Raw genomic sequence first — 25,836 nt, forward strand, 5'->3', positions numbered from 1 at the left:
TGTCTGTCCACCTCAGACAAGAGCTTTGTTTATCCCACTCCAACATCTCTTTAAACCAGTTAACATTGCTTAAATTTAGGGCCAAGTCGGATTATGACCAAATGATTAAAACAGGTTATAAATCTCACAAATATGTAATAGCCATCGGTTACAGGGTAAGGACATACACGAAGTCCTCGAGTTACGACGTACTCGACCTACGACGCCCGTGCCTCGTCCGACATTTTGTCCCAGCACCATAGTGTTTCTGCCTAACTAGTGCATAGTGCTTGTCTGTGTTTGTGTGCGCCGGGAGTATCTTTGCCTTTTTCGCCCTCCTTTTTTCACACACTCAGCAATAATGGTAAGTACAGCATCTTATTTTTTAATTTTTATGTATTTTAGTTTCTTTATACTAAGTATTAACCTTTCCTGCTACGGTCACCTGACCGTGGTCCTTCTCCAGTGCCGAGGTTGTCCTCCTCGGAGTTAACTCCCTTCTCTCGTTGCACAGCTGAGCTGGGTGGCGGGAACAATAAAGGCACGAAGCACCGATTTGCTGCTTTAACGGCTTTATTAGCTCCTCTGCACATTGAACGTCAACGGGTCCTCCGCTAATCGCTACTCTTCCCCGGTCGCCATCACTACACTTGCCACTGTACACACTCGGACCTGCGCGCACTCCTTCCTCCTTCACAGTCCCGCCGGACGACGCCTAAGCAGTCCCGTCTCACCCACACATCGACGCACACGCCCACACACACTGAGCTTGCTGTCACAATCACGTGGGACAATACCCATAACAGAAGTATTTCGACGTAAATTTCGACTTTAACGGTGAAATCCGACTTACGCGGAAATTCGGGTTATGTCGCCAGCGTAGGAACGGAACTCGTTCGTAAATCGAGGACTTCCTGTCCTGTACTTACTGTGTGCGTTGCCAAAAGTGGTTACATTCGACTGTTCGTTCACTCCGTCCATTCCAATCCTTTAGGAGCCAGTAATGCATGTTACCAACCAATGCAAATTAGATAAAATAAAATAAACTTCAGGAGAAGAATGAATGATAGAGCATATCCGAGTTACAACAAGAATGCATAAAATACATCTCGATTTGCATCGTCATTCAAATCTCCAGCAAGGTGAAGGCTTTCCATTTATAAATGCAGAAACTGATGCACACATTTTATTATGCAAGATATTTGACGTTTTAAAGGCGACATATTTTGCCAAACCACCCTTTTCTAGCATTTGGGATGTAATATTGTCTCTATGGTACCTCTGTAAACGTGAAATATGAATTAAAATTGTCACACATTCCAGACGTTTTTCTGCTGAGAGGCCTGAAATCAGCTCATTCGAATTTCTCAAGTCTATCTATGTCACTAGCAAACTACCCCTTTGCTCCTGAGCCAGCGCTGTCAACATGACAAACACGTGTGCTCTCACAAGTGGCCTTTCTCCACGGATGCAACCAATCAGAGGAAATGGGACAATCTTAGCCAAATATGGACAAAGGGGATACAAAGCTGGGTCAAACAGAAATAGCTGTCAGAGGGGCCTTTTCTGGACACACGTATGAGAAAACTAAGGTGTTTTTTTTTTTTAATGAAATTGACACTTTTATTTGATTATTATTTATTATTTAAATCTATGTTAGAGAGTCACTCTATGGGGGTCCAAATAGCCAAAATATGGGAACTTTAAGAACCGCCGATTGGCATTTATCTATTTTTTAGCATTAGGAGGTCATATTTACTGAAATCAAATGCTATTTCAATCAAAAACTTCATAAGTTGAGTTCCATTTTGATATAGGAACCCTGATTTTATAGTAGCTTCACAATTCTTACATGCAAGAAACTTGTGACTTTTTGGAGCGCTTCTGTGGTCAGTCATAAACTCCACATACTTTTCTGAGGTCATTTTTATACCTTCAGGGACTCTTAAGGGGCCGACATGCTCTCTCCCCGGCATGTTCATTCGCATAACAATTTGAAACGCAGTGTAATGTGTTTCATGTCTTATATTTGGTTGAAAATACATATTCAAAAATAAATATTATATGTATGTGTTATTGTGGGGTGATGCCCATCACTTCCCCAAATGTTGTGTAACATGTAAATGTGTAAACAAATAAATGTTAATAACTTGATATTGGATAATATTCTTGTTCAACTAATCCTCAGAATGTCTTTTTGAAAAGTTGCCAAATATTTGATGTGAAAACAAATTGAATTCTGAGAACATTCTCCACTCTTCCATTCTTTAACTTTAATGATTGTGTGGTATCTTTTTAATCCACAGGTTTCACTGCAGTTGCCCTACTGGTTATTTCGGAACACTGTGTGACCTGAGTGGGAACGAGTGTCAAGTTTCACCTTGCCTACAAGAGGGCACCTGTATCAAGAAGCCGGGGGGCTTTGAATGTGTCTGTCGCGCCGGATACTCAGGTACGTCTATTTCCCTCTGGTGACACCAAGATCAATAGAAGAGCCTAAAAAGCTTATCTTGGTTGGTGTGGACTGGAGCGCTGACTCATGATGTGGTTCGGTGTAAAAAGTGCTTCCTAACACATTCTTTTAATTGGCCTGCCTGCCCTGTCCTGATGCAGTGGTTGACTAGTGAAGCTAACATGAGAAACATTCATGTCACCTGTTTGGAAAACTTCTCACTGTCAGTTAGCTGCTTTTATTTTGTTTCACCACCCTCCTTAGTCTCAGAACACTACAATTGTTTTACTTCAATCCATTCGTCTTATTTGCAGCCAGACAGATATTGAGCTATTTTAGTGCACGTCTGTGTGCATATGTGTGCGTGTGTTTTTGCACTGATGCCGATTCCTGTCAGCTATTGGGAAGATTAATTTCATTTGTCTTCCATACGGTATCATCAATTTATCCTTCCTCAATTGTGAGAGGGGGCGAAATCTCTGAGGTATTGCGACTCTGGAGAGCAGAACCTGAACACGCATGGCCCAATTCCCACTGAAGCAGCTTTTATTATTAGGCCTGCGCACACTATAGTACAAGTCATTACTTTTTCTGATGCTCTAAGGTCATGTGAGGAAACAGGAATCCCCAAGAGAGTGAACGGCCGGAGGAAGCAGTCTGACTTGGCTCAAACCAACTGGAAGTCATACAAAGTATTCGCTCTATAACTTTCCACCACAGCAAAAAACTATTTGGAAGACTAAATGTAACTTTCTTTGAGAGGGCTTAAAGGGTTTTTAAATTCTGAAATGTGTGTGTGCCACATAACTATATTATTTGCTACTGGCATCAAGAAATCAATGGGTATTTTTCTTTTTCTTTTTTGCATATTGAATGCCAGAATCAATTTAGGGTCCAACAGTTGAAGCTGCTTACTAATAAATCAGTGTAGTCTAGATCTGTTAGCTTGTATGGATGTGATTACACAATAATGACAGTTCGTTTCCACCTGAATTACATACCATATTGGATTGTTGGCCAGCGAGTCAGAATGTGCATCTTTATTTTGGACTTTGTTTGTCTCTAACCAGTTTGTTCAAAGTCCCATATAGTGCTTTCTTTTCCGTAACTCTTTAAAGAATAATAAAACAAATTGGAGAGGTAAAAGTTTAGGATTGGGCAGTGTTTTGGCTGTTTGTATTGGGGTTCATTCAGACATATGAAAAATTTAAAAAACAAAACAAACAAAAAAACACTACAATAAGAAGGTGATAGAAATTAATTGTCATAATGAAAATATTCAACTTAAATTCCTGCTCTTACAGCCATATTCTCCTGTTCACCAGAAAAGCCTTTTTACACGCCTGGACTTGACATAATTTGAAGGACTAATGATTAAATATCCCCTCCTTGAGCCGTCACCTTGTCGTGGTGGAGGGGTTTGTGTGTCCCAGTGATCCTAGGAGCTAAGTTGTCTGGGGCTTTATGCCCCTGGCAGGGTCACCCATGACAAACAGGTCCTAGGTGAGGGACCAGACAAAGCATGGCTCAAAGACCCCTAATGATGACGACAAACAATGGACTTCGTTTTCCCTTGCCCGGACGCGGGCCACCGGGGCCCCCCACTGGAGCCAGGCCTGGTGGTGGGGCTCGAAGGCGAGCGCCTGGTGGCCGGGCCTGCACCCATGGGGCCCGGCCGGGCACAGCCCGAAAGGGTAACGTGGGTCCCCCTTCCCATGGGCTCACCACCTGTGGGAGGGGCCATAGGGGTCGGGTGCAGTGTGAGCTGGGCGGTGGCCGAAGGCGGGGACCTTGGCGATCCGATCCCCGGCTACAGAAGCTGGCTCTAGGGACGTGGAATGTCACCTCTCTGGCAGGGAAGGAGCCCGAGCTGGTGTGTGAGGTCGAGAAGTTCCGACTCGATATAGTCGGACTCGCCTCCACACACACCTGGGGCTCTGGTACCAGTCCTCTCGAGAGGGGTTGGACTCTCTTCCACTCTGGAGTTGCCCATGGTGAGAGGCGCCGAGCAGGTGTGGGTATACTTATTGCCCCCCGGCTCGGCGCCTGTACGTTGGGGTTCACCCCGGTGGACGAGAGGGTAGCCTCCCTCCGCCTTCGGGTGGGGGGACGGGTCCTGACTGTTGTTTGTGCCTATGCACCAAACAGCAGTTCAGAGTACCCACCCTTTTTGGAGTCCTTGGAGGGGGTGCTGGAGAGCGCTCCCGCTGGGGACTCCATTGTTCTGTTGGGGGACTTCAATGCTCACGTGGGCAATGACAGTGAGACCTGGAAGGGCGCGATTGGGAGGAACGGCCCCCCCGATCAGAACCCAAGCGGTGTTCTGTTATTGGACTTCTGTGCTCGTCACGGATTGTCCATAACGAACACCATGTTCAAGCATAAGGGTGTCCACACGTGCACTTGGCACCAGGACACCCTAGGTCGCAGTTCGATGATCGACTTTGTGGTCGTGTCATCGGACTTGCGGCCGCATGTCTTGGACACTCGGGTGAAGAGAGGGGCGGAGCTGTCAACTGATCACCACCTGGTGGTGAGTTGGCTCCGATGGTGGGGGAAGATGCCGGTCCGACGTGGCAGGCCCAAACGTATTGTGAGGGTCTGCTGGGAACGTCTGGCAGAATCCCCTGTCAGAAGGAGTTTCAACTCCCACCTCCGACAGAACTTTGCTCATGTTCCGGGGGAGGCGGGGGACATCGAGTCCGAGTGGACCATGTTCCGCGCCTCCATTGCTGAGGCGGCCGACCGGAGCTGTGGCCGTAAGGTGGTCGGTGCCTGTCGTGGCGGCAATCCCCGAACCCGTTGGTGGACACCAACGGTGAGGGATGCCGTCAAGCTGAAGAAGGAGTCCTATCGGGCCTTTTTGGCCTGTGGGACTCCTGAGGCAGCTGATGGGTACCGGCTGGCCAAGCGGAATGCAGCTCTGGTGGTCGCTGAAGCAAAAACCCGGGCATGGGAGGAGTTCGGTGAGGCCATGGAGAAAGACTTCCGGACGGCTTCGAGGAAATTCTGGTCCACCATCCGACGTCTCAGGAGAGGAAAGCAGTGCACCACCAACACTGTGTATAGTGGGGATGGGGCGCTGCTGACCTCGACTCGGGACGTTGTGAGTCGGTGGGGAGAATACTTCGAAGACCTCCTCAATTCCACCGACACGCCTTCCCATGAGGCGGGCTCTCCTATCTCTGGGTTTGAGGTCACCGAGGTAGTTAAAAAGCTCCTCGGTGGCAGGGCCCCGGGGGTGGATGAGATTCGCCCGGAGTTCCTAAAGGCTCTGGATGTTGTGGGGCTGTCCTGGTTGACACGCCTCTGCAACATCGCGTGGACATCGGGGACAGTGCCTCTGGATTGGCAGACTGGGGTGGTGGTCCCCCTTTTTAAGAAGGGGGACCGGAGGGTGTGTTCCAACTACAGGGGGATCACACTGCTCAGCCTCCCTGGTAAGGTCTATTCAGGGGTGCTGGAGAGGAGGGTCCGTCGGGAAGTCGAATCTCAGATTCAGGCGGAGCAGTGTGGTTTTCGTCCTGGCCGTGGAACAGTGGACCAGCTCTACACCCTCGGCAGGGTCCTCGAGGGTGCATGGGAGTTCGCCCAACCAGTCTACATGTGTTTTGTGGACTTGGAGAAGGCGTTCGACCGTGTCCCTCGGGGAGTCCTGTGGAGAGTGCTTCGGGAGTATGGGGTACCGAACCCCCTGATACGGGCTGTTCGGTCCCTGTACGACCGGAGTCAGAGTTTGGTCCGCATATCCGGCAGTAAGTCGGACTCGTTCCCGGTGAGGGTTGGACTCCGCCAAGGCTGCCCTTTGTCGCCGATTCTGTTCATAACTTTTATGGACAGAATTTCTAGGCGCAGCCGAGGCGTAGAGGGGGTCCGGTTTGGTGGCCTCAGTATTGCATCTCTGCTTTTTGCAGATGATGTGGTTCTGTTGGCTTCATCAAGCCGTGACCTCCAACTCTCATTGGAGCAGTTCGCAGCTGAGTGTGAAGCGGCTGGGATGAGAATCAGCACCTCCAAATCTGAGACCATGGTCCTCAGTCGGGAAAGGGTGGCATGCCATCTCCAGGTCGGGGATGAGATCCTGCCCCAAGTGGAGGAATTCAAGTATCTTGGGGTCTTGTTCACGAGTGAGGGAAGAATGGAACGGGAGATCGACAGGCGGATCGGTGCAGCGTCTGCAGTGATGCAGACTTTGTATCGGTCCGTTGTGGTAAAGAAAGAGCTAAGCCGAAAGGCGAAGCTCTCAATTTACCGGTCGATCTTCGTTCCTACCCTCACCTATGGTCATGAGCTGTGGGTCGTGACCGAAAGAACAAGATCCCGGATACAAGCGGCCGAAATGAGTTTCCTCCGCAGGGTGTCCGGGCTCTCCCTTAGAGATAGGGTGAGAAGCTCGGTCATCCGGGAGGATCTCAGAGTAGAGCCGCTACTCCTCCGCATTGAGAGGAGCCAGAAGAGGTGGCTGGGGCATCTGATTCGGATGCCTCCCGGACGCCTCCCTGGTGAGGTGTTCCGGGCATGTCCCACCGGGAGGAGACCCCGGGGACGACCCAGGACGCGCTGGAGAGACTACATCCTTCGGCTGGCCTGGGAACGCCTCGGGATCCCCCCGGAAGAGCTGGATGAAGTGGCTGGGGAGAGGGTAGTCTGGGCGTCCCTGCTGAACCTACTGCCCCCGCGACCCGACCCGGATAAGCGGTAGAGAATGGATGGATGGATGGATGATTAAATATACAATTTATCATTATGGCATTACAGTGGATTTACGGTAGTTGTTTAAATTATTGGGACACTTGATCCCTGTGCTTGTTTCTCTTTAATGAGCTGGTGCAATCTTGGGGTATTCATTTTTATCTATTAACGTCTTTTTTTTTTTTACTTCGAAGCAGAAATGCCCCTCAGAGTTGTAGGTGAGCATCGTAAACAAACCGATATAATCTGGCAATAAATATCTTGGCTAAAACACTGTTACAGCCGACTCACAGCATCTCTTTGATCAACTCAATAAAATGTGTTTTGTTCACTCTCTCTGTGCGGCCACATTGGTTGGGGACTCTTTGAGGACCCTGCTCTAGACTACTGAAATTAATGCACCAGTTAGGCGTTTGATTGGACTGGATGCGAGCCTTTGGCCACTGCCCAGCTCACACTGCACGCGACCCCTACACGCTGGAGAGACTACGTCTCTTGGCTTGCCTGGGAATGCCTCGGGATCCCCTAGGAAGAGCTGGAGGAAGTGGCTGGGGAGAGGGAAGTCTGGACTTTCCTGCTAACGCTACTTCCCCCGCGACCTGACCTCGGATAAGTGGAAAAAAATGGATGGATTGATGTCGAGCTGAGCCTTCATGGCAATGTATAGGTCTATGTCAACAATGGTATACAGCATGAGACTGCAGTTAAAAGAAAGAGAAAGAAAGAGAGAGAAAAAAGTAAAAAGAAACAAATTTGACAGTGTCAGTAAATTAAAAAGAAAACATTTTGACAGTGGCAGTTTAAATGCGATAGCTTTCTGGAAGTCTTTTCAATATTGTTGGTACGTGTGGCGTATATTGTAACTGCATCACAACTTCAAGTGCAATATGATGTTTCACCTTCCCAGGGCACTAGACTTACTCCAGCTTCTGAAATTATCAATTGTTAGGCAAAACCAGATTGTGATTATTTATCCTAAACCAACAATAAATAATAATTTTACCTCAAAATAAAAGTAATACAATCACCAAGCTGTAATAGGGAGAGTAGCATCTCATAGAATTGACCATTGATTAACCTACAGTCCTTTAGTAGTGTGTAGTAGTATTGGTGGACCAGGCAGGAAAAACTCATGTCAAACTCATTTCACATTTACAATCATGAGATGCTGACTGTATTTTAAAGCATGACATTTTATGATGTGTTTAGCATACCCATTAACTAACTTCTTTAGCTTCTAATCATTCACATCTGCCAGAATAGAATATGTATACAGTAAAGATCATAGGGTGTCTACTTCTTCAGTTGTTAATGAGCCAATGTCTAACTAACAGCTAAAGACATGTTGACTGCTGTTGATTTCAATCCACCCACCACAATGGCAAAATTACACTCAACAACTGGAGAGAAAGCCCTGGAGCAAACAAAAAAAAAAAGAAGCTTGCTGTTGCTTTACAGTTACAGCGTTCAATGTCATGCATTCAATAATTGCCTCAGTATAAGCTCTCCCCTAATCACTTAATTATCTGCAACTATGTTTTGTGTTGTTGTATAAATGATTTTACCTTTGTGCCATATTGACATACACTATAAATATGTTAATCTGACTCCGAGACAGAGCAGGCAGCTCACTGAATCTCACTTGTCGGATCATTAATGAGGATGTTTTGCTTTAAAGGCTCCCAGCATGTATTATTTAAGTATACATGGGAGCCACATTCAATCCGGAGGTCAGGAATCATTACAGTGACATGATTAATGGGTGATCATGTTTATATAAATAACAGTTTCGGCTGTTGTCGTTTGACACCCTCCTTTTTCTCTTCTTCAGTCGTCATTAAGGAGCATGTTCCCTTGAGTGATAGTACAGTGCAATCAGCACATTGTTGCAGTTTCCTCAGTCAGCACATTGTTGGATGATGATGATGAGCCTTCAGTGAATTCGCTCTGCTGGATGAACATGACAATAGAAATGTGGTCATCAGTTCAATCTTTTGTAATAACTGAAGTTTTCTTCTGTGTTACAAATATGACATTATTCTTTTAATTTTTGATAGAAAATTTGGTACATTGTACTGTATTTTTTCTTTCAGTATAGCACAGGACCGTTTAGACACCTCTCGTTTACTCCCAGTAAATCCTTTTTTGGACAGGGAGCCTTATTTGGTAATTGGATGTTGCCGTAAAACTTATTCCGCCCCTCCCAACACAATCAAACACAAAAATATTTAAAACATTTTAGACAAACAAATGAAGTAGAACCAAATTAAATGAGCGCTGTCACTAATATGAAATATAGACTTTCACAAACATTTCTCTTTAAGGATTAAAATGAGCATACATTAAATGAAATCAAAATGTGTATAAAGTCAATTCAATGAGTTCCGAGTAAAGGCTCTAGAAAATATTTACAAGCTTTAATAAAGGGTTATTTTCCTTTTCCTCTCAGTAATCTTTCGAACATAAACCATGTTTCATAACATTAACTGGATAATAATGATTTTACATGAAACACACATTCATAGAATTTTATATTTAACAGCCAAAGCAAATGTTTCAAGTATCGGGTATTTTATGACCTTGTGACCTTTTATTGAATTCTAAATCCGAGCTCTATCCAATCCAACTGACTCTTATAAAATACAGGCAACATTTGTTTCTTCTTCCAGCAAATACTATTTTTTTCAACCCATTTCTTAATTCCACCAAGCCTCCGCCCACTTGGCAGTTCATTTTCTTTGGCAATCTTGTATTGATTTTTGCACTTTAAATATTTTTGTACCTCTGCGGTCAGAAGGATGAAATATAGCTCTCGGCTGAAAAATAAAGCGTTATCAGTTTGACACAATAAAAAGAATGCTTAGCATTTGGTAGTGAGCGAACGTGATAGATTTTGCTTACCTTTTTGGCTGGTCTTGTAAAAGGGATGAAGCAAAGTCAGTTGTCAGTGTTTTTGTTCACATCTGTTGCAGCTCAGAGATGCAATCCAAACGAGTAAGATCTTTATCAATTACTCAATTTAATATCTTTGAGTCTAAAAAAATTATTTGGGGTGGTTATCAATGGAAATATTAAAAAATTCCCAATAATGGGTTTACCTACAACCTTCACAAGATTGTCCAGGTTTTGGTAGGAAACCTAATTTGACAGTTTCTCTATCAGCGTTTTCCTTCACAGTTTAAGTGCTTAAATACTCCCCTCATGCAATTGTGTTCTTGTCATGGTTTTTGGGAAATTCCATAAATATTTAATCACATCAGCTCTCTTGCATTGTTTTAACTAACATTGTACAGCACCATACTACCCGATAAATGTTGCCCACTTGACATCCATTACAGCCTGGTCATCCTGGAAGGGGGAAAACTTCGATCTGTGGTCCCTTCTCAAGGTTTCTACCTTTTTCCCAAAATGTTTTGGGGAATTTTTCTTTGCCCGTTTGGGGGGGTTAAGACCAGAGGATCTCGCTGAGCTTTGTCAATTGTGGGCCTGTGAAGCGCTTTGAGACTTCTTTGTGTGTGTGTGTGTGTGTGTGTGTGTGTGTGTCTGTGTGTGTGTGTGTGCGTGTGCATGTGCGTGTGTGTGTGTGTGATTAAGGGCTATACAACCAAAACTTGACTTGAAAAAAAACCTGATTCATTTAAGGAATAATCTGGTTCATACAAGTATAATTTTTTTCCAACAGACATATACAAGACAATGGAAGATTGAGAAAGACAAGTTTAAACTATAGAGAGGACGTTGACTTTATTCCACACTGTATTTCCATTTATTGAATACTTATGGCTGTGTGATATTTCAGTTTTTCTTTTTTCAATAAATCTGCAAAAATTTCAACAATTCAATTTTTTTCTGTCAATATGGGGTGCTGTGTGTACATTAATGAGGAAAAAAATTAACGTAAACGCTTTTAGCAAATGGCTGCAATATAACAAAGAGTGAAAAATTTAAGGTGTCTGAATATTTTCCGTACCCACTGTATGTGCCCTACGATTGGCTGGCGACCAGTTCAGGATGTACCGCACCTCTCGCCCGAAGATAGCTGGGATAGGCTCCAGCACGCCCACAACCCTTGTGAGGATAAAGCGGTACAGAAAATGGAGGGATTTATTGAAAATGTTATATTGATATGTGCCATTTTAGTCAAATAATAAAGTACCATTGCATTTGTTTGGAATTCTCTGAGACGTATTCATCTAACATCACATGGAGAGTGCATTTAATACTTTGCCCCACTCTTGTGAGTAAAATAGAAGTGGTGCATAGACACAGAATAAATTATTATTGAGTATATCAAATATTCAACCAGTAGACTATCTGATTTTATTATTGATTGATTTTCACACAGATTTAGATAAATGACTCATTATACATATTATTGATAAATATTTGTAATGGAAATTTGGGGAGAATGTGAGTCCAACTAGTATCTAAAACAGTTGGGGAAAAAAGTCAAGATAAGTGGGAAATTGTATAATATTACAATAAATATTTTGTTTAAATGCTTAATGGAAGCATACTAACCCAAAAAAAACTAATGTTAATCTAATTTACTGCATTTATTATTAATATATTTTTTTTTTACTATTCCCCCAAGGATGCATGTAGAAAATGAAGGTCTAAAACCTCCAGTAATGTTTACAATCCCTCCTTAATGCTTAATTCAGTTGCTAATGTTTATGTGGAAGCTGGGTGATTAAAGTTAATGCTGACGAGAAACTCAAGGATGTTTCTCCGGATGAAAACTAATGTGGTGTCAAACTGACCCATGATAGTTAATGATTTGACTTGTTGCAAAAAAATATAGATATACTTTTAAAACATTAAGGTATTTTTTTTTTACATCAGTAGAGTGTTAATTAGCATGAGGGAACTTGAGGTTGAAAGAAAAAGCTACAAGCAAAAATAACTCAATCCTATTATATGTGCCTTGCCAATAAATTACATTTAGATCAGTTCAATGGACATGCTAGCTAGTTAATAAGAATACCATTCCAAAGCATACCTTTAATGCTTCAAATTAAAATGATGTATACATGTGATGGCCAATATCTAACATACATTACATCAATTTGATTCTGTAACATTTGCCCAAATATATTTTGGACAATACTTTGGAAACATGAAAAAAAAATAAAAACTTATTTTAATGTGTTCTATTATCAGGACCCGAGCAAGGATCTTGATAAAATACCTGTGTTCCTTATTATTGTTCCATCCATCCATTTTCTGAGCCACTTCTCCTCACTAGGGTCGCGGGCGTGCTGGAGCCTATCCCAGCTGTCATCGGGCAGGAGGCGGGGTACACCCTGAACTGGTTGCCAGCCAATCGCAGGGCACATACAAACAAACAACCATTCGCACTCACAGTCACACCTACGGGCAATTTAGAGTCTCCAATGTATGCATGTTTTTGGGATGTGGGAGGAAACCGGAGTGCCCGGAGAAAAACCACGCAGGCACGGGGAGAACATGCCAACTCCACACAGTCGGGGCCGGGGATTGAACCCGGGTCCTCAGAACCGTGAGGCTGACGCTTTAACCAGTCGTCCACCGTGCCGCCCCTTATTCCATCCATCCATCCATTCTCTACCGCTTATCCGGGTCAGGTCGCGGGGGCAGTAGCTTCAACAGGGACGCCCAGACTACCCTCTCCCCAGCCACTTCATCCAGCTCTTCCGGGGGGATCCCGAGGCGTTCCCAGGCCAGCCGAAGGATGTAGTCTCTCCAGCGCGTCCTGGGTCGTCCCCGGGGTCTCCTCCCGGTGGGACATGCCCGGAACACCTCACCAGGGAGGCGTCCGGGAGGCATCCGAATCAGATGCCCCAGCCACCTCATCTGGCTCCTCTCAATGCGGAGGAGTAGCGGATCCTCCCGGATGACCGAGCTTCTCACCCTATCTCTAAGGGAGAGCCCGGACACCCTGCGGAGGAAACTCATTTCGGCCGCTTGTATCCGGGATCTTGTTCTTTCGGTCACGACCCACAGCTCATGACCATAGGTGAGGGTAGGAACGAAGATCGACCGGTAAATTGAGAGCTTCGCCTTTCGGCTTAGCTCTTTCTTTACCACAACGGACCGATACAAAGTCCGCACCGCCCCTTATTATTGTTAAATATTATAATTCCAGCGTTCATTGGGCGGCTTTAACATTCAAAAAATGTATGTATATTCAGAGGCCCCGACGCAGCCTACATCCACCCCAGCAAAACCCCGACCTATTCCTCCAAAGCCTACTCAGTAGCACGCCCAGATACAATTTTTTTGCACCTGACACCAGTGCGTCTGATTGACACAGGGCTCTCTTTTCATAGACAGTGCATCTGCGACGGGCCGCAAATGCCGGAAGATTTTTAATTACGCGCAAGCACAAGGCTCGCTGTGCCAATTTGGCACACCGGTCTGAGCCAAGCTGGACGTTCCGACGCAGCAAGGGTGTGTCCTTGGAGAGTGACAATTTGGTGGCAGAAATTTGGTCTAAACTTACACCTCCTCAGACCATGTCTAAATCTTGTCGGAAAGTAGACCACATGTGTAACGTGACTTTCGTCAATTTTATTGCGGCACAGGCAGACAGATATATGAGGTCTGTGGACATACTATATTTAAGTTTCCAGCGGTTGTCACCAGCTCATTCCGTATTTAATTCAGGTTTCCGCTCGCACTGTCTGTTGCCACACCGACCAAGATCATTGTATGCTCCACTCACGCTGCACGCATGGATCACTGTGACTACGCATTGTCCTCTTCCACAAAGAGACGTCTCTGTTGAGACTGTAATTTCCCCACCTTGAAAGGGAATGAGAAGAGCTGCTTTATTTGGCGGCAAATGAAGTCAGCTGTAAACACACTCACAATGGCACAGCACACACTATCGGATCCTCCAGGCTGCACTGGTCTACGAAATTACTAAAATTGGTCTGAAATTGGTGCCACCTGCCATGGCAAATGTTCATTATGACAGGATGCACAGAAATCAATAGAGAACATATACTGTGAAACATAGCTGAATGAATTCCTTGGGAATCCACCCGATCACCACCAAATCTGAACCAGGTATAGTAATTGTACATTATTTTTGGTGATTAACTCTTTGCAGATTTTGCCAAAGAAGATACTTGCACTATCAGCTTGTACAGTACAACATTGCACCTGCACAATCTGATGTGATCCAACAGAATTTGGCCATTTGAAAATAATAATGCTCATTTTGTTAAACAATACCTAATTATTTTTTAATAGTTTTTTTTTCATGAAATAGGTATTAAATTAATTATTTAATAGAAAAGAAGAACACATTTTCTACCATAATGGGAAGTGCTCACAGCAAAGGTCAGTTATCACAGTTTTTTTTTTTATGAAAGAAAAAAATGCATCAATTCAGTCAAAAGCAGAGGCCCAATATAAAATCTGCCCTGCGTCTTGTAGATCTATTGAAAATAATGAATGAGCCTGACAAAGCAGTTTACTGCATCAATGGGATATAGAGTTCAACAGATAATCATTACATAGTTTGACAAGGGCATACAGTATATAACCTATGAGTAGCATTCTAGCATTATATATATTATATTATATGCAGCATTTTTTTTTTTTTTTACCAAAAAGTCCCATAAAAACTCATCACAAACTGTTAAGTTTGTGCAGATTTTTTACAGGACTTGTTGACTAAAACTGTATGGAAAACCATGTGCAATTTACACTGACTGGCTGCATTTTTATAATGATCTGAGGAGGTTGTAGTCCTCTTTGTATGTAGGAATGCTTAATTCCCAGTGGTATTGATCAATAAATAAATACTGTCTTGAATTTTACACCACCAGCAGCTTCATCTATTGATACAAGGCAGGATAAATCCTTGTTTTTGTTATTGTCTGTGCCAAAGTTTGAACTTACCATCCCAATGTGGCACCGGGCGTCAAGGTGCATCAGATCAAGGAATCCCCTTCCAAGTTTCTTCTTTAGTCAAATTTTCTTCTTCCAATCTTGCATTGTTATGAGTGTGTGAGAATGGATACTTCAGTTTCCTGTTCTGAACTCAACGTGGCACTAGGTCATGTCGATGTATGAATCTTAGCTTTTTGCCAGGCCAGCTTCTACATATAAATCCTAAACATGTAGTTGTGACTGAAAATCCCAGTAGATTTAGCAGATCGTTTTGGCAATGTCTGCATGCTTAACTTGACTTTAGGGGTCGCACTGTCTACTGGTGTTCGTCTGTCATGGCCATCAGTTTCCATGTAACCGAAGACTATACAACTGACTTTGTATTAAGATATGAAAAGGAAGATCCTGACTTTCACTTGTGAAGTTAGCTCTTAAAACCAACAAATGTATGCATTTTTCCTTCAAGCACTAAATGACTACTTCTCCTGTTGAGTTGCACTGTTAAAGAAGTATGCTTTATTTCCTAGGGGCATGGTGTGAAGTTAACATTGACGAGTGCATTTCAAAGCCGTGCCAGAATGATGGGAGATGTATTGACGAAGCCGATCGATATCACTGTGTGTGCCCCGACGGCTTCTTTGGACCCGAGTGTGAGACCAACATTGATGAATGCTTGTCGGCACCTTGTTTTCAAGGGAGGTTGGTATTTATCTCTGTCCCCTTTAAATAGGAAATGCTGTAGATTAGGAGGAACTATGATGGAATTATTTTGAATTAATGTCCCTCCACAGTGTCATGATGAATTTCAGGTTGTCAAATAATATATTTCTCAAAGTGTTTTTGTGTAGCACTAGAGCTGCTTTTTAAAGAAGCCTTTCTATTTACTCTCAACTCTCATTAGTTTTTACTACTTAAATCAATTCCGCCCCCCTATGTTTCCGGCCCACCTTAGCTGTCATGATGGAATCTCTTCCTACACGTGCCTTTGTGAGGTGGGATGGAGCGGTAGCAGGTGTGAAAGAAGCATTGATGTGAGTAGAGTTTAATGATTAAACCTGCTGAATGTTCTGGAAGAAGAACTTTGTATAGTCTTTGTGTGGTCTCTGGTGTCACTAACTTTATCGACTCTTCTACGAGATAACCGAACTGAAGCACCACGATCATGCAAATGTTGTACAAACACCTGATTAAAGTAAATGGCTCAGTCTAATGCTTAATTGATTAAAACACAACACACCTTCAGCTGGACTCCAAAGATAAGGCATTGGGTTGCTTATAATGTCGCTTTCAACATTTAGTTTAATCAGTTCTGATTGGCTGTTTGTGGTCTGTAATAGTGGTGGACCAGCCCAGACATGTTTCGTGTAGTGTTAGCGCTAGCATTGGTGATAAGATTGTTGTTCACAATAATGTGTAGCCTTGACAAATTGTATTTATCAAAAGAGTCTAAATTACATTAAACAAATGTAAGGGGTGCCTGAGAATGAAAACATATATTGAGGTATTTTTTACTTCTTCTGGTTATGTTAATGTTCTGTACTTTTGTTTTGACCCATTATGGATTATATTTGATGTACAGTATATTTATTTGCAGGACTGTGCTACTAATCCCTGCTTGAATGGAGGCTCATGTGTGGATCTGATTGATGAATACGCCTGCTTTTGTCAGGATGGTTACACAGGAAAAGCCTGCGAGTATGTGATTGACGCATGCAAAGAATTTGCCCAATTTTGTTCTCATGGCGCTACATGCATTCATGGCGAAGGATTGAACTTTACTTGCAGGTGAGTTCATTTGGTTAGTGCATGAACCGGAAAGGACAGATATATTTATATTTAATGCCAATAATGGCTACCCCCCCTCCCCAAAAAAAATACAAAAATCCAAAACACTCACTGAGCAATGGTAATATTTTCTTTTTTAATGTAAGTTATTCAAATGTGTGATTCTCTGAGCCACCGTGCTGCCCACTACAGAACACAAGTGCAAAAAAATATATATATATTAAAAAACATTTAAAATAATAAGTTAGCATTAGCATGTTTTTTTGTTTGTTTGTTTTTTTGTTTAGATTTTTTTTCTATACTACAGAATGACGGTCATTAAATTTAGTCTGCAATGATATGTTTTCTTAGCTGTCCAGCAGGTTTCATGGGGGATTTATGTGAAGTGGAAGTTAACGAATGTGGCTCATCTCCCTGCCACAACAGTGCAATTTGCCAAGATCTTATTAATCGCTACATCTGCCATTGTGGGTCAGGTAAGTCACTCACACATTGTGGAGGTTTATCAGGTGATATCAAGCCGACGAGGCCATGCCGTCTGTTATATAAATCCTTTGTTACTCATCAAAAGGCTGCATCGTCTTACTGTGCCCCATTTTCCCATAGTGTACTTTGGCTTATATAAAGCTTTATAATACCTAAAGAGCCTTCATATTACACTTAAGGCGACATGAAAGGTTTACAATCGTGCTTGTTTAGCTTCTGTTCTTCTGAACCTTCCAATGGTCTTCTGCCTTTCTCTGGGGAACGACTTAGTCATACTGTACGAAAATAAAGTGATAAATAGATGATACTGTTGCGCCTCATTAAAATGTATGCATTGCTCATACTCTTAGTGAAAGCCTTTTCTTGTCTGTGCATAAGTGTGAACCCAAAAAGAAGAAAATCAATGCGGGAGCATCTGATTGATATTCACTTCAGAGGGTGGAAGTGGGAGAGCCAGGGCTCACCAGTGCACTCTGTGGGCTTTTGTTCCTGGCAGGTTGGACAGGCCTTCACTGTGAAGATGACATTAATGAGTGCCTTCCACAGCCCTGCAACCAGGGGATATGCGTTCAGAGTGATCCGGGCTACGGCTACACCTGTTTCTGTCGTCCTGGATTTGTGGTGAGGCTCCCCACCTGTTTCTGCCTCTCCATTCTTATTATTTTTAAAATAACCGTTATCCTCCTGAACACTCAACTTCCTTGACAATCATCCGTATTATGAAGCGATAGCATTACTTCATTGTGTGATTAAATACTGATGCAGTACTGCATTGGCAATGAGTTCAAATGTCTGGCTTGGACCAAATCAGAACCAAATTAAGTCATGGGCTATGTTCACACTGCAGGTCGATTCAGGTTTTATTGACCAATGTGACGACTCCGATTTTTTTCACATCCGATCCAGGCCTCTTTCCTATGTGGATATAAATTGGATTTGTATTGAATCCGAGGGCAGTATGGTTGCGTAGGTCACACTTACGCATACATAATCAAAAGGAAACAAATGTCACAATTGTTTGACACAACAGACATGCCACAAAAGCAACGGCAGATGACAGTCAGAGGTGTAAAGAAGATGCTTTAGAACTGATAAATATAAGAAAATGTTAGCTCCGGTTGCACAAAAACCTTGAAATTGCCACAAATGCATCATAACGACACCTCTGCTTATGTCCATATTTGTTTCTGTAAACACAGAGCGCATCGTGTTTGTGCGCAACGCTCCGTCCTGTTTTGTGTGCATGTGTGTCACTTCCCGTTCACAATATAAGTCACGTTTGTTTTTGTAATGTGAACAACTACATAAAAATAATTGTGCATCATACCGTGCAGTGTGAATGTAGCCATGGTAAATTTGTCATCAAGACTGATATATTCTGAAACTAATAAACATATTGTAACTGAAATCGAAATATACTTCTCTATTGGCAGTATTATCATGTCATTTCTAATGTAATGTTCTCATGGTAATGATGAAAAAAATTATAATGAAATTAATGAGGGCGGGGCGGTGGGGCATGTAGTTAGTGGGTCTGCCTCACAGTCAAAAGATCTGGGCCTCTCTATAGATAGATAGATAGGTACTTATTCTGTATGGAGTTTGCATATTCTACCTGTGCCTACTTTGATTTTCCCCAGGTACTATGCATCTCACATTCCAAATTCACGTATGGCAATCTCTAAATTCTAAAGTTTATCATGAGGGTTTAAAACGTGAATTTCCAAGATTTCCATTGAATGGCCTATGAAGGGTTAAACCTATTTAGCCCCACCCCTCCACAAAGGTTCATTCAAAATTGATGAAGTAGTTGTTGTGTAACTATGCTTACAAACAAATAAACAGCACTAACAACTTAACCTCATTAAATTACTAGTCATGCATAAGCCTACATTTGCATAAATGCACATAAGTCAATATTACTTCTTTGACGTGAACTTTATTTTTCATACTGTTAACATTATGTACGGTTAGTGTTTCATTTCACACTCACGTCTACAGGCTGTTTATTCTGTGTACACAGGGGAGGAACTGTGAGCACAACTATGATGATTGCCTCTTAAATCCATGTCCAGAAGCATATTCCTGTGTAGATGGCATCAACAAGGTCACCTGCCTCCCTCCTGCAACGGATGCTGTTCCCTTGGAGACCGCACTCAAGAACATCACTCGCGGCTTTACACCACGTGTGAAAACACCAACACTCCGCCCATCGCCGAGAGCTGAGCAATCCACAGGTACAAAACCACAGTGCTCGTGTCCTATAGGCACACAACTGCTGCAGTGTCCTTATGCTGCTTTACAGATTGAAACGGTTTAATTCCTGACTCATATTTATGAAAGCTTGCATCAGTATTTTTGCTCACTGTCTTCCAGATTCATGTGACGCTTGGCTAGATGCACTGTCTTATGGATATTTATTTATTTATTTGTGCAGCTGCATAGAACAAACATTGAAAATGAGGAACCAGGTGTTCTGCAAATTGTCAGCCACAACACAGAGAGGATTCTAAACAAATCAATTCTTTCCACATCCTTTCCATTAACTGTTCTTGGTCACTGTAGAATGAGTGGAGTATTTCCCAATAAAATGTCATTCCTATTTTTTATTTTTTTATTCAGAGCCTAAGGCCATAGACTTGTATTGAACCCTACCCCTTGCCACCTGAGAAGTCTAGACACATTTTACCTACAATAAAATCCTCAATCGATGCTGCTAGAAAAATGCCCTTACTCAAATTAAAAGATGTTGATTTACTTAATGTTGTTGCTGTCTTAATAAGATTGCAGTGTGCTATCAGACTATAATAGGATAAGGATTATATGGTGGTAAACTTTATATTAGTGAAATGTACATCTATCTCTACCCCTCGTATTTGACACGGGCCCTAAAATCAACCAAGTCATCATCTTGGTAAGTAATAGCATCAGTAATGTGATTTTACAACAACCAACACGAAATAACTGAGGAATCTTACCATATATTAATATTATCCTCTTTTGGGGGTCAATCAAAACTGAGCAAAATTAACTCCCATAGACACAAGTTTTGATCGATTTCCTGAATTAGATCTGTTTAGATTAACAGGTGCCTCATATAGTTTTGAGTGAGTGCATATGTACTTGGTGTATTTACGTACCTACTGTATGGTACACAAACAGCTGATAGAAATAAACATAATGGGAGGTTGTTTGATGGAACTTTTATGAGAGTGGGGTGGTCAGCTAAAGTATAAGGGTGGGAGGGGGGCAAACTGGTTTTGTTGGGCATCCAAATGCTCCAAATCCAACCCCTTCCCTGTCGATGGAAGAATTTGTTCGGAGAAATACTGTAATGGGAGGAACATTTCTAAACCACCCTCTACAACCCCCCACCCCCAACCCCACCGTCAAGCCCCTATCACCATTAGGTGTGGTACATAGGGGAACTTTAATTCACTTAATACCAACATATAGGCACAAACGTAATGTGCGAAGCCTGTGGTGAAAACAGTGAAGTGGACCAATGAAGCAAAGATGGAACTTCAAGACTGTTTAGACTGCACAGATTGGAGTGTCTTTAAAACTTCAACTGACAGCCTGGATGAATATACAGACAGTGTCACATCCTTTATCAGTTTCTGTGCAGATGTGTGTTTACCAACAAAGAAATTTTGCATGTTCAGTAACAACAATTCATTGTTCACTGCCAAACCTCAGCAACTTTGGCAGGCTAAAGAGGAAGCATATCAAAGTTGGGACAGAGCCCTGTACACATGTGCTAGAAACCAGATGACAAAATAAATTAACATCGCCTAGAGAAACTATGCAGAAAAGCTGGAAAAACAGTTTACTGCTAACAATTCTAAGTCGGTCTGGCGTGGTTTACAATCGCTAACCAACTGCAAGCAACCATCCCCCCAAGTGGAGAACAATAAAGAACTGCCTGACAACTTGAACACCTTCGACTGCAGATTTGAAAAGGACACTTTCAGAACCCACACCCACCCAGTCACACCACCGACCACCATCACACCTCTGACTTCTGCGTTGACCATCCATGAACAGGATGTGAGATCTATCTTCAAACACAAAAGATCAACAAGGCGATGGGCCCAGACCTTGTGTCCCCATCCTGCCTCAAAGTCTGTGCGGACCAGCTCGCTCCAGTCTTCACACAGATCTTCAATAGATCTCTGGAACTGTGTGAAGTACCATCCTGTTTCAAACGCTCCACCATCATCCCAGACCCCAAGAAACCTGCAATCTCGGGTCTGAATGACTATCGCCCTGACATCTGTGGTCATTAAATCCTTTGAACACCACCTCAAGAGCGTCACAGGGCCTCTTCTAGACTCCCTGCAGTTTGCCTACCAAGCAAACAGGTCTGTGAATGACGCAGTCAACATGGGACTGCACTTCATCGTAGAACACCTCGACGGCGCGGGGACATAAGTGAGGATCCTGTTCGTGGACTTCAGCTCTGCGTTCAACACCATCATCCGCAAACTCCTCTCCTCCAAGCTTTTCCAGCTCAGTGTCTCGCCTGCCATCTGCTAGTGGATTTACAACTTCCTGATGGCCAGGACTCAGCATGTGAGGCTGGAGGACACCACCCCATCCACACGCACCATCAGCACCATGGTGCCCCAAGCTTGTGTCCTCTCTCAGCTGCTCTTCTCTCTCTTCATGAACAACTCCACTTCAACACACCCGGCTGTCAAGCTCCTGAAGTTTGAAAACGACACCACAGTCATCGGCCTCTTCAAAGACGGTGACGAGTCTGCGTATCGACAGGAATTTTAAGGGCTGGAGCGGTGCTGTGGCCAACACAACCTGGAGCTGAACATGCTCAAGACTGTAGAGATGATTGTGGACTTAAGGAACCATCCTTCACCACAGCTGCCCCTTACACTGTCCATCTGCCCTGTCAACTATCGAGACCTTCAGGTTCCTGAGAATTAGTCTCTCAGGACCTGAAGTGGGAGACCAATATCAACTCCATCCTCAAAAAGCCCCAGCAAAGGATGTACTTCCTGTGGCTTCTGAGGAAGCACAGCCTGTCACAGGAGCTGTTGAGGCAGTTCTACACAGCAGTCATCAGATCAGTCCTGTATTCATTCATCACAGTCTGGTTTCGTGCTGCCATAAAAAAAGGACAAACTCCGACTGCAACGGACAGTCAAAACTGCTGAAAAAATTCTCGGTACCCCCCTGCCCACCCTTGAGGACTTGCACGCTGCCAGAACTAAGACAAGAGCACGCAAAATCCATTTGCACAATTGTCACTGTTCCAGACTATTGCATTACTAATCACTTTAAATTGCTTAAATTTCTTGAAGACACAATTGTCACTGTACCAGATTATTGCTCTTTTAGTCAATTCAAACTGCTCTCAATTGCTAGAGGACTCTGCATCATTTGCACAATCGTCATTGTATCAGCATTACCACGTTATTGGTAACCTTTCATTGCTCACTGACTCTTCATAGTGTGTTTTTATGTTTTTTTTGTCTCAAAAGTATTTTTTGTCATAATGGCTGTCTGTTGTCATACTAGAGCGGCTCCAACTACCGGAGACAAATTATTTGTGTGTTTTTTACATACTTGGCAAATAAAAATTATTCTGATTCTGATAATGAGAGGAAGGATCTCGTGTTAAGGGTGTAATGATTAGAAAACTTGAAAGCGGAAGGTCGTCTTGAACTGCACTGTGAGAGAGAGGAGGCAGATTGTTTCTTCTTGACGGATGAGGTCTGCCTTAGCTTTGAAACTGTTCAACAAAGCAGCAGAGCAGTTAAACAGACGTATTGAACACAAGGCGAACTTGAACCAATTCAGTGTGACACATTGAAATTCACTCTTGGCCAAACATAATGGAGTCTTCCCAGCTGCACCTGATCCATTCTTGGGCCACGGTGAGGTACGGTTAGTACAGAGGTTACATGTGTTGAGTCTAGAAAGGCGAGCATTCATAAGATCTCCTATACAGACAACTTCTTAATGATAGTGAATTAGTTTTAAGGTTTAAGGATATGGAAATCTGCAGGTTTATCTAACTAGGTCACAATCTAAAAGAAAGCAGTGCCCTCGGTGCTGCTTGAAATAGACTCAGATAGTGTTTCCTTAACCGCAGTCTGCTTCACAATGTATTTGGAAGACAAAAAAAACACACACGTCAAAAGGAATTTAAACAGATGCTATGAGGTACAGTGACTTGGATTCACACTCTTGAACACAGCAAACCTTATTTTTCAGACCAATATCGTCCTTTTCCTTTGGTACCATCACTGTGCACACAGTGCTGCACTCCGCAGTTTGAGAGATAATGGGGATCTCAAAGGCCAATACAGGGAAGCTGACTGCCGTTATGGCACGCTGACTTTCTTCTTCCTTGTACAGCTGCACAAAATGACAGTTAGAAGATCCAACACAAGAGCGGTAGCAAGCATCCCACTTTTATGAAGACTATTATTCTCTGATTGATTGGTTACAGATGTTTTAATTCAACAATATATTTATTATGGAGTTGTAGTTCCAATGCTCTAGAACATCCCTGCCAATGTTTCTAACATTTTGGTGATTTAACTACTTAGAACGCACTAGTAGTGTAGTGGTACATATTGGTGCCCTTCATTTTGACGGTGGGGGTTCAATTTCAGGCCAGTGCCCTGATAAAAATGGGTGAATTCCATCAGGAAGGGCTGCTGCATGGATAGAATAAAATAGGTGGGTTGCATCAGGAAGGGCATCCAAGGTAAAAGAAATTATGCCAAACAAATCATATGAGTGACTTGTTGTGGCGACCCTTGATGGGACAAATCGAAAATCGCAGCAAGAAAAAGAAAAATCAATTAATTTCAATGCAGGTCTACATAACTCTATACTACAAGCAAAAATAGCAAGCATACAGTATTGTTCATTGTTCTTTTTTCTTTTCAACAATATATATTTTTCATCTTCCATGTATTTCAAATACTTCCGTTCCCTCTGTCTGGAAATGCGTTTATTGTAGAACCTTCACTATAATATTGTATTTTGTTTGCTTTTTAATTATTTTTTTTTTTTCATTCACATCTTTGCCAGTGAGTCACGGTTACGCTTGCCTTTGAAATACTCATGAATGACGGACAGCCTGAAGGAACTCCTCTGAATTATGAGTAATATTTATTATTTAAATCCATCCACCCATCCATTTTCTGTTCCGCTTCTCCTCACTAGGGTCGCGGGCGTGCTGGAACATATCCAGCTATCTTCGGGCGAGAGGCGGGGTACACCCTGAACTGGTCGCCAGCCAATCGCAGGGCACATATAAATAAATAACCATTCGCGCTCACATCCACACCTATGAGCAATTTAGAGTCTTCAATCAACCTACCACGCATGTTTTTGGGATGTGGGAGGAAACCAGAGTGCCCGGAGAAAACCCATGCAGGCACGGGGAGAACATGCAAACTCCATAGAGGCGAGGCTGGGATTTGAACCCCCGGGCCCCAGAACTGCGAGGCAGACGTGCCAACCAGTGCTGCCTTATTTAAATCCATTCAATAAAAATATAAATAGACAGGTGTGAAGTCCAAGAATAGAATTACAAAGCAAAAAGAACGGTTACACTAAGGATGCAGTTTTCCGGCAGGCTTCTTCTGTCACCTATCTCCAGAACGAGATTCTGTTTCTGCAAATGTTGGAGGTAAAAGAATGCCCTTTTACCTTCCCTCAAGGCTCAGAAATTGCAAGAGTCCAAGAATGGTTTCCCGCAGTAAATCAGGGATGAAACAAGACTTGCACCCTGGGTTTTTTAAATAAATGGCACATAAAGTCAATATCAATTAAAAGTCATCAGGCAAGGTCTAGCCTTGCAAAAATTGATCTCAAGCTCACATCTTACTAAATTTATACTGGATGTTTTGTTTTTTTCACAGTGGAATAGCTTGTGTTATAACCTGTCTGACATTCACTCACTGACACGTCGCATACTCCACCTTCATGACTTACATGAATATGTGACATATCAATTCTTTCACCTCCTATATGGACGGTTATTAGGACAGGATGCAGTTAGGCTGGCTCAGAAAGATTTATATTTCCACTGAGAAAACCTTTTATTCTTTTAAAAGAAGAAAAGGCCTACAGTCGAGATAAACTCCATGGTCAGCAATACATTATCCATTGTGCTTTAAACCTGTAAATATAACCGCGCTCATAGTTTGCATTAGCAAGTTTTCAAAAAAGTATGCTTTTCAGCAGTATTGTGACCTAGTGGTTAAGACGTCTGCCACAATTCTAAGGTTGAGGGTTCGAATCTCAGCTCCAGCCTTCCAGTCGGGAGTTTGCATGTTCTCCTCAAACATGTGAAGGTTTTCCCCAGGGATGTCTTCTTCCTCCCGCATTCCAAAAACATGTTAGGTTGACTTGAAATTGTCCATATGTGTGAATGGGAGTGTGTATGATTGATTGTCTATATGTGCCGAGTGATAGGCTGGCGACCAGACCAAGTTGAACCCCCGCCTCTCACCCAAATCAGCCTGGATAGGCTCCAGCTCACCCGCAACCCTGATGAGTACAACCCGTATGCAAAA

The 25,836-nt window shown here is 43.0% G+C and overlaps 1 protein-coding gene across 4 annotated transcripts in view; it reads left to right on the top strand.

Annotated features, from left to right (window-relative positions):
- The window catches only part of eys (eyes shut homolog), a 223,109-nt gene that overhangs the window by 102,207 nt on the left and 95,066 nt on the right, over positions 1-25,836 (top strand). For all 4 annotated transcript variants that reach the window (XM_061790502.1, XM_061790504.1, XM_061790503.1 and 1 more), the window contains 7 exons: positions 2,286-2,431; positions 15,535-15,706; positions 15,960-16,038; positions 16,602-16,792; positions 17,144-17,268; positions 17,775-17,899; positions 19,302-19,515. In XM_061790502.1, the coding sequence (XP_061646486.1) occupies positions 2,286-2,431; positions 15,535-15,706; positions 15,960-16,038; positions 16,602-16,792; positions 17,144-17,268; positions 17,775-17,899; positions 19,302-19,515 (1,052 nt within the window). The remainder of the gene's footprint in view (positions 1-2,285; positions 2,432-15,534; positions 15,707-15,959; positions 16,039-16,601; positions 16,793-17,143; positions 17,269-17,774; positions 17,900-19,301; positions 19,516-25,836) is intronic.

The sequence above is a fragment of the Phyllopteryx taeniolatus genome, chromosome 11, assembly GCF_024500385.1.
Source record: "Phyllopteryx taeniolatus isolate TA_2022b chromosome 11, UOR_Ptae_1.2, whole genome shotgun sequence".
NCBI classification, from domain to species: Eukaryota; Metazoa; Chordata; class Actinopteri; order Syngnathiformes; family Syngnathidae; genus Phyllopteryx; species Phyllopteryx taeniolatus.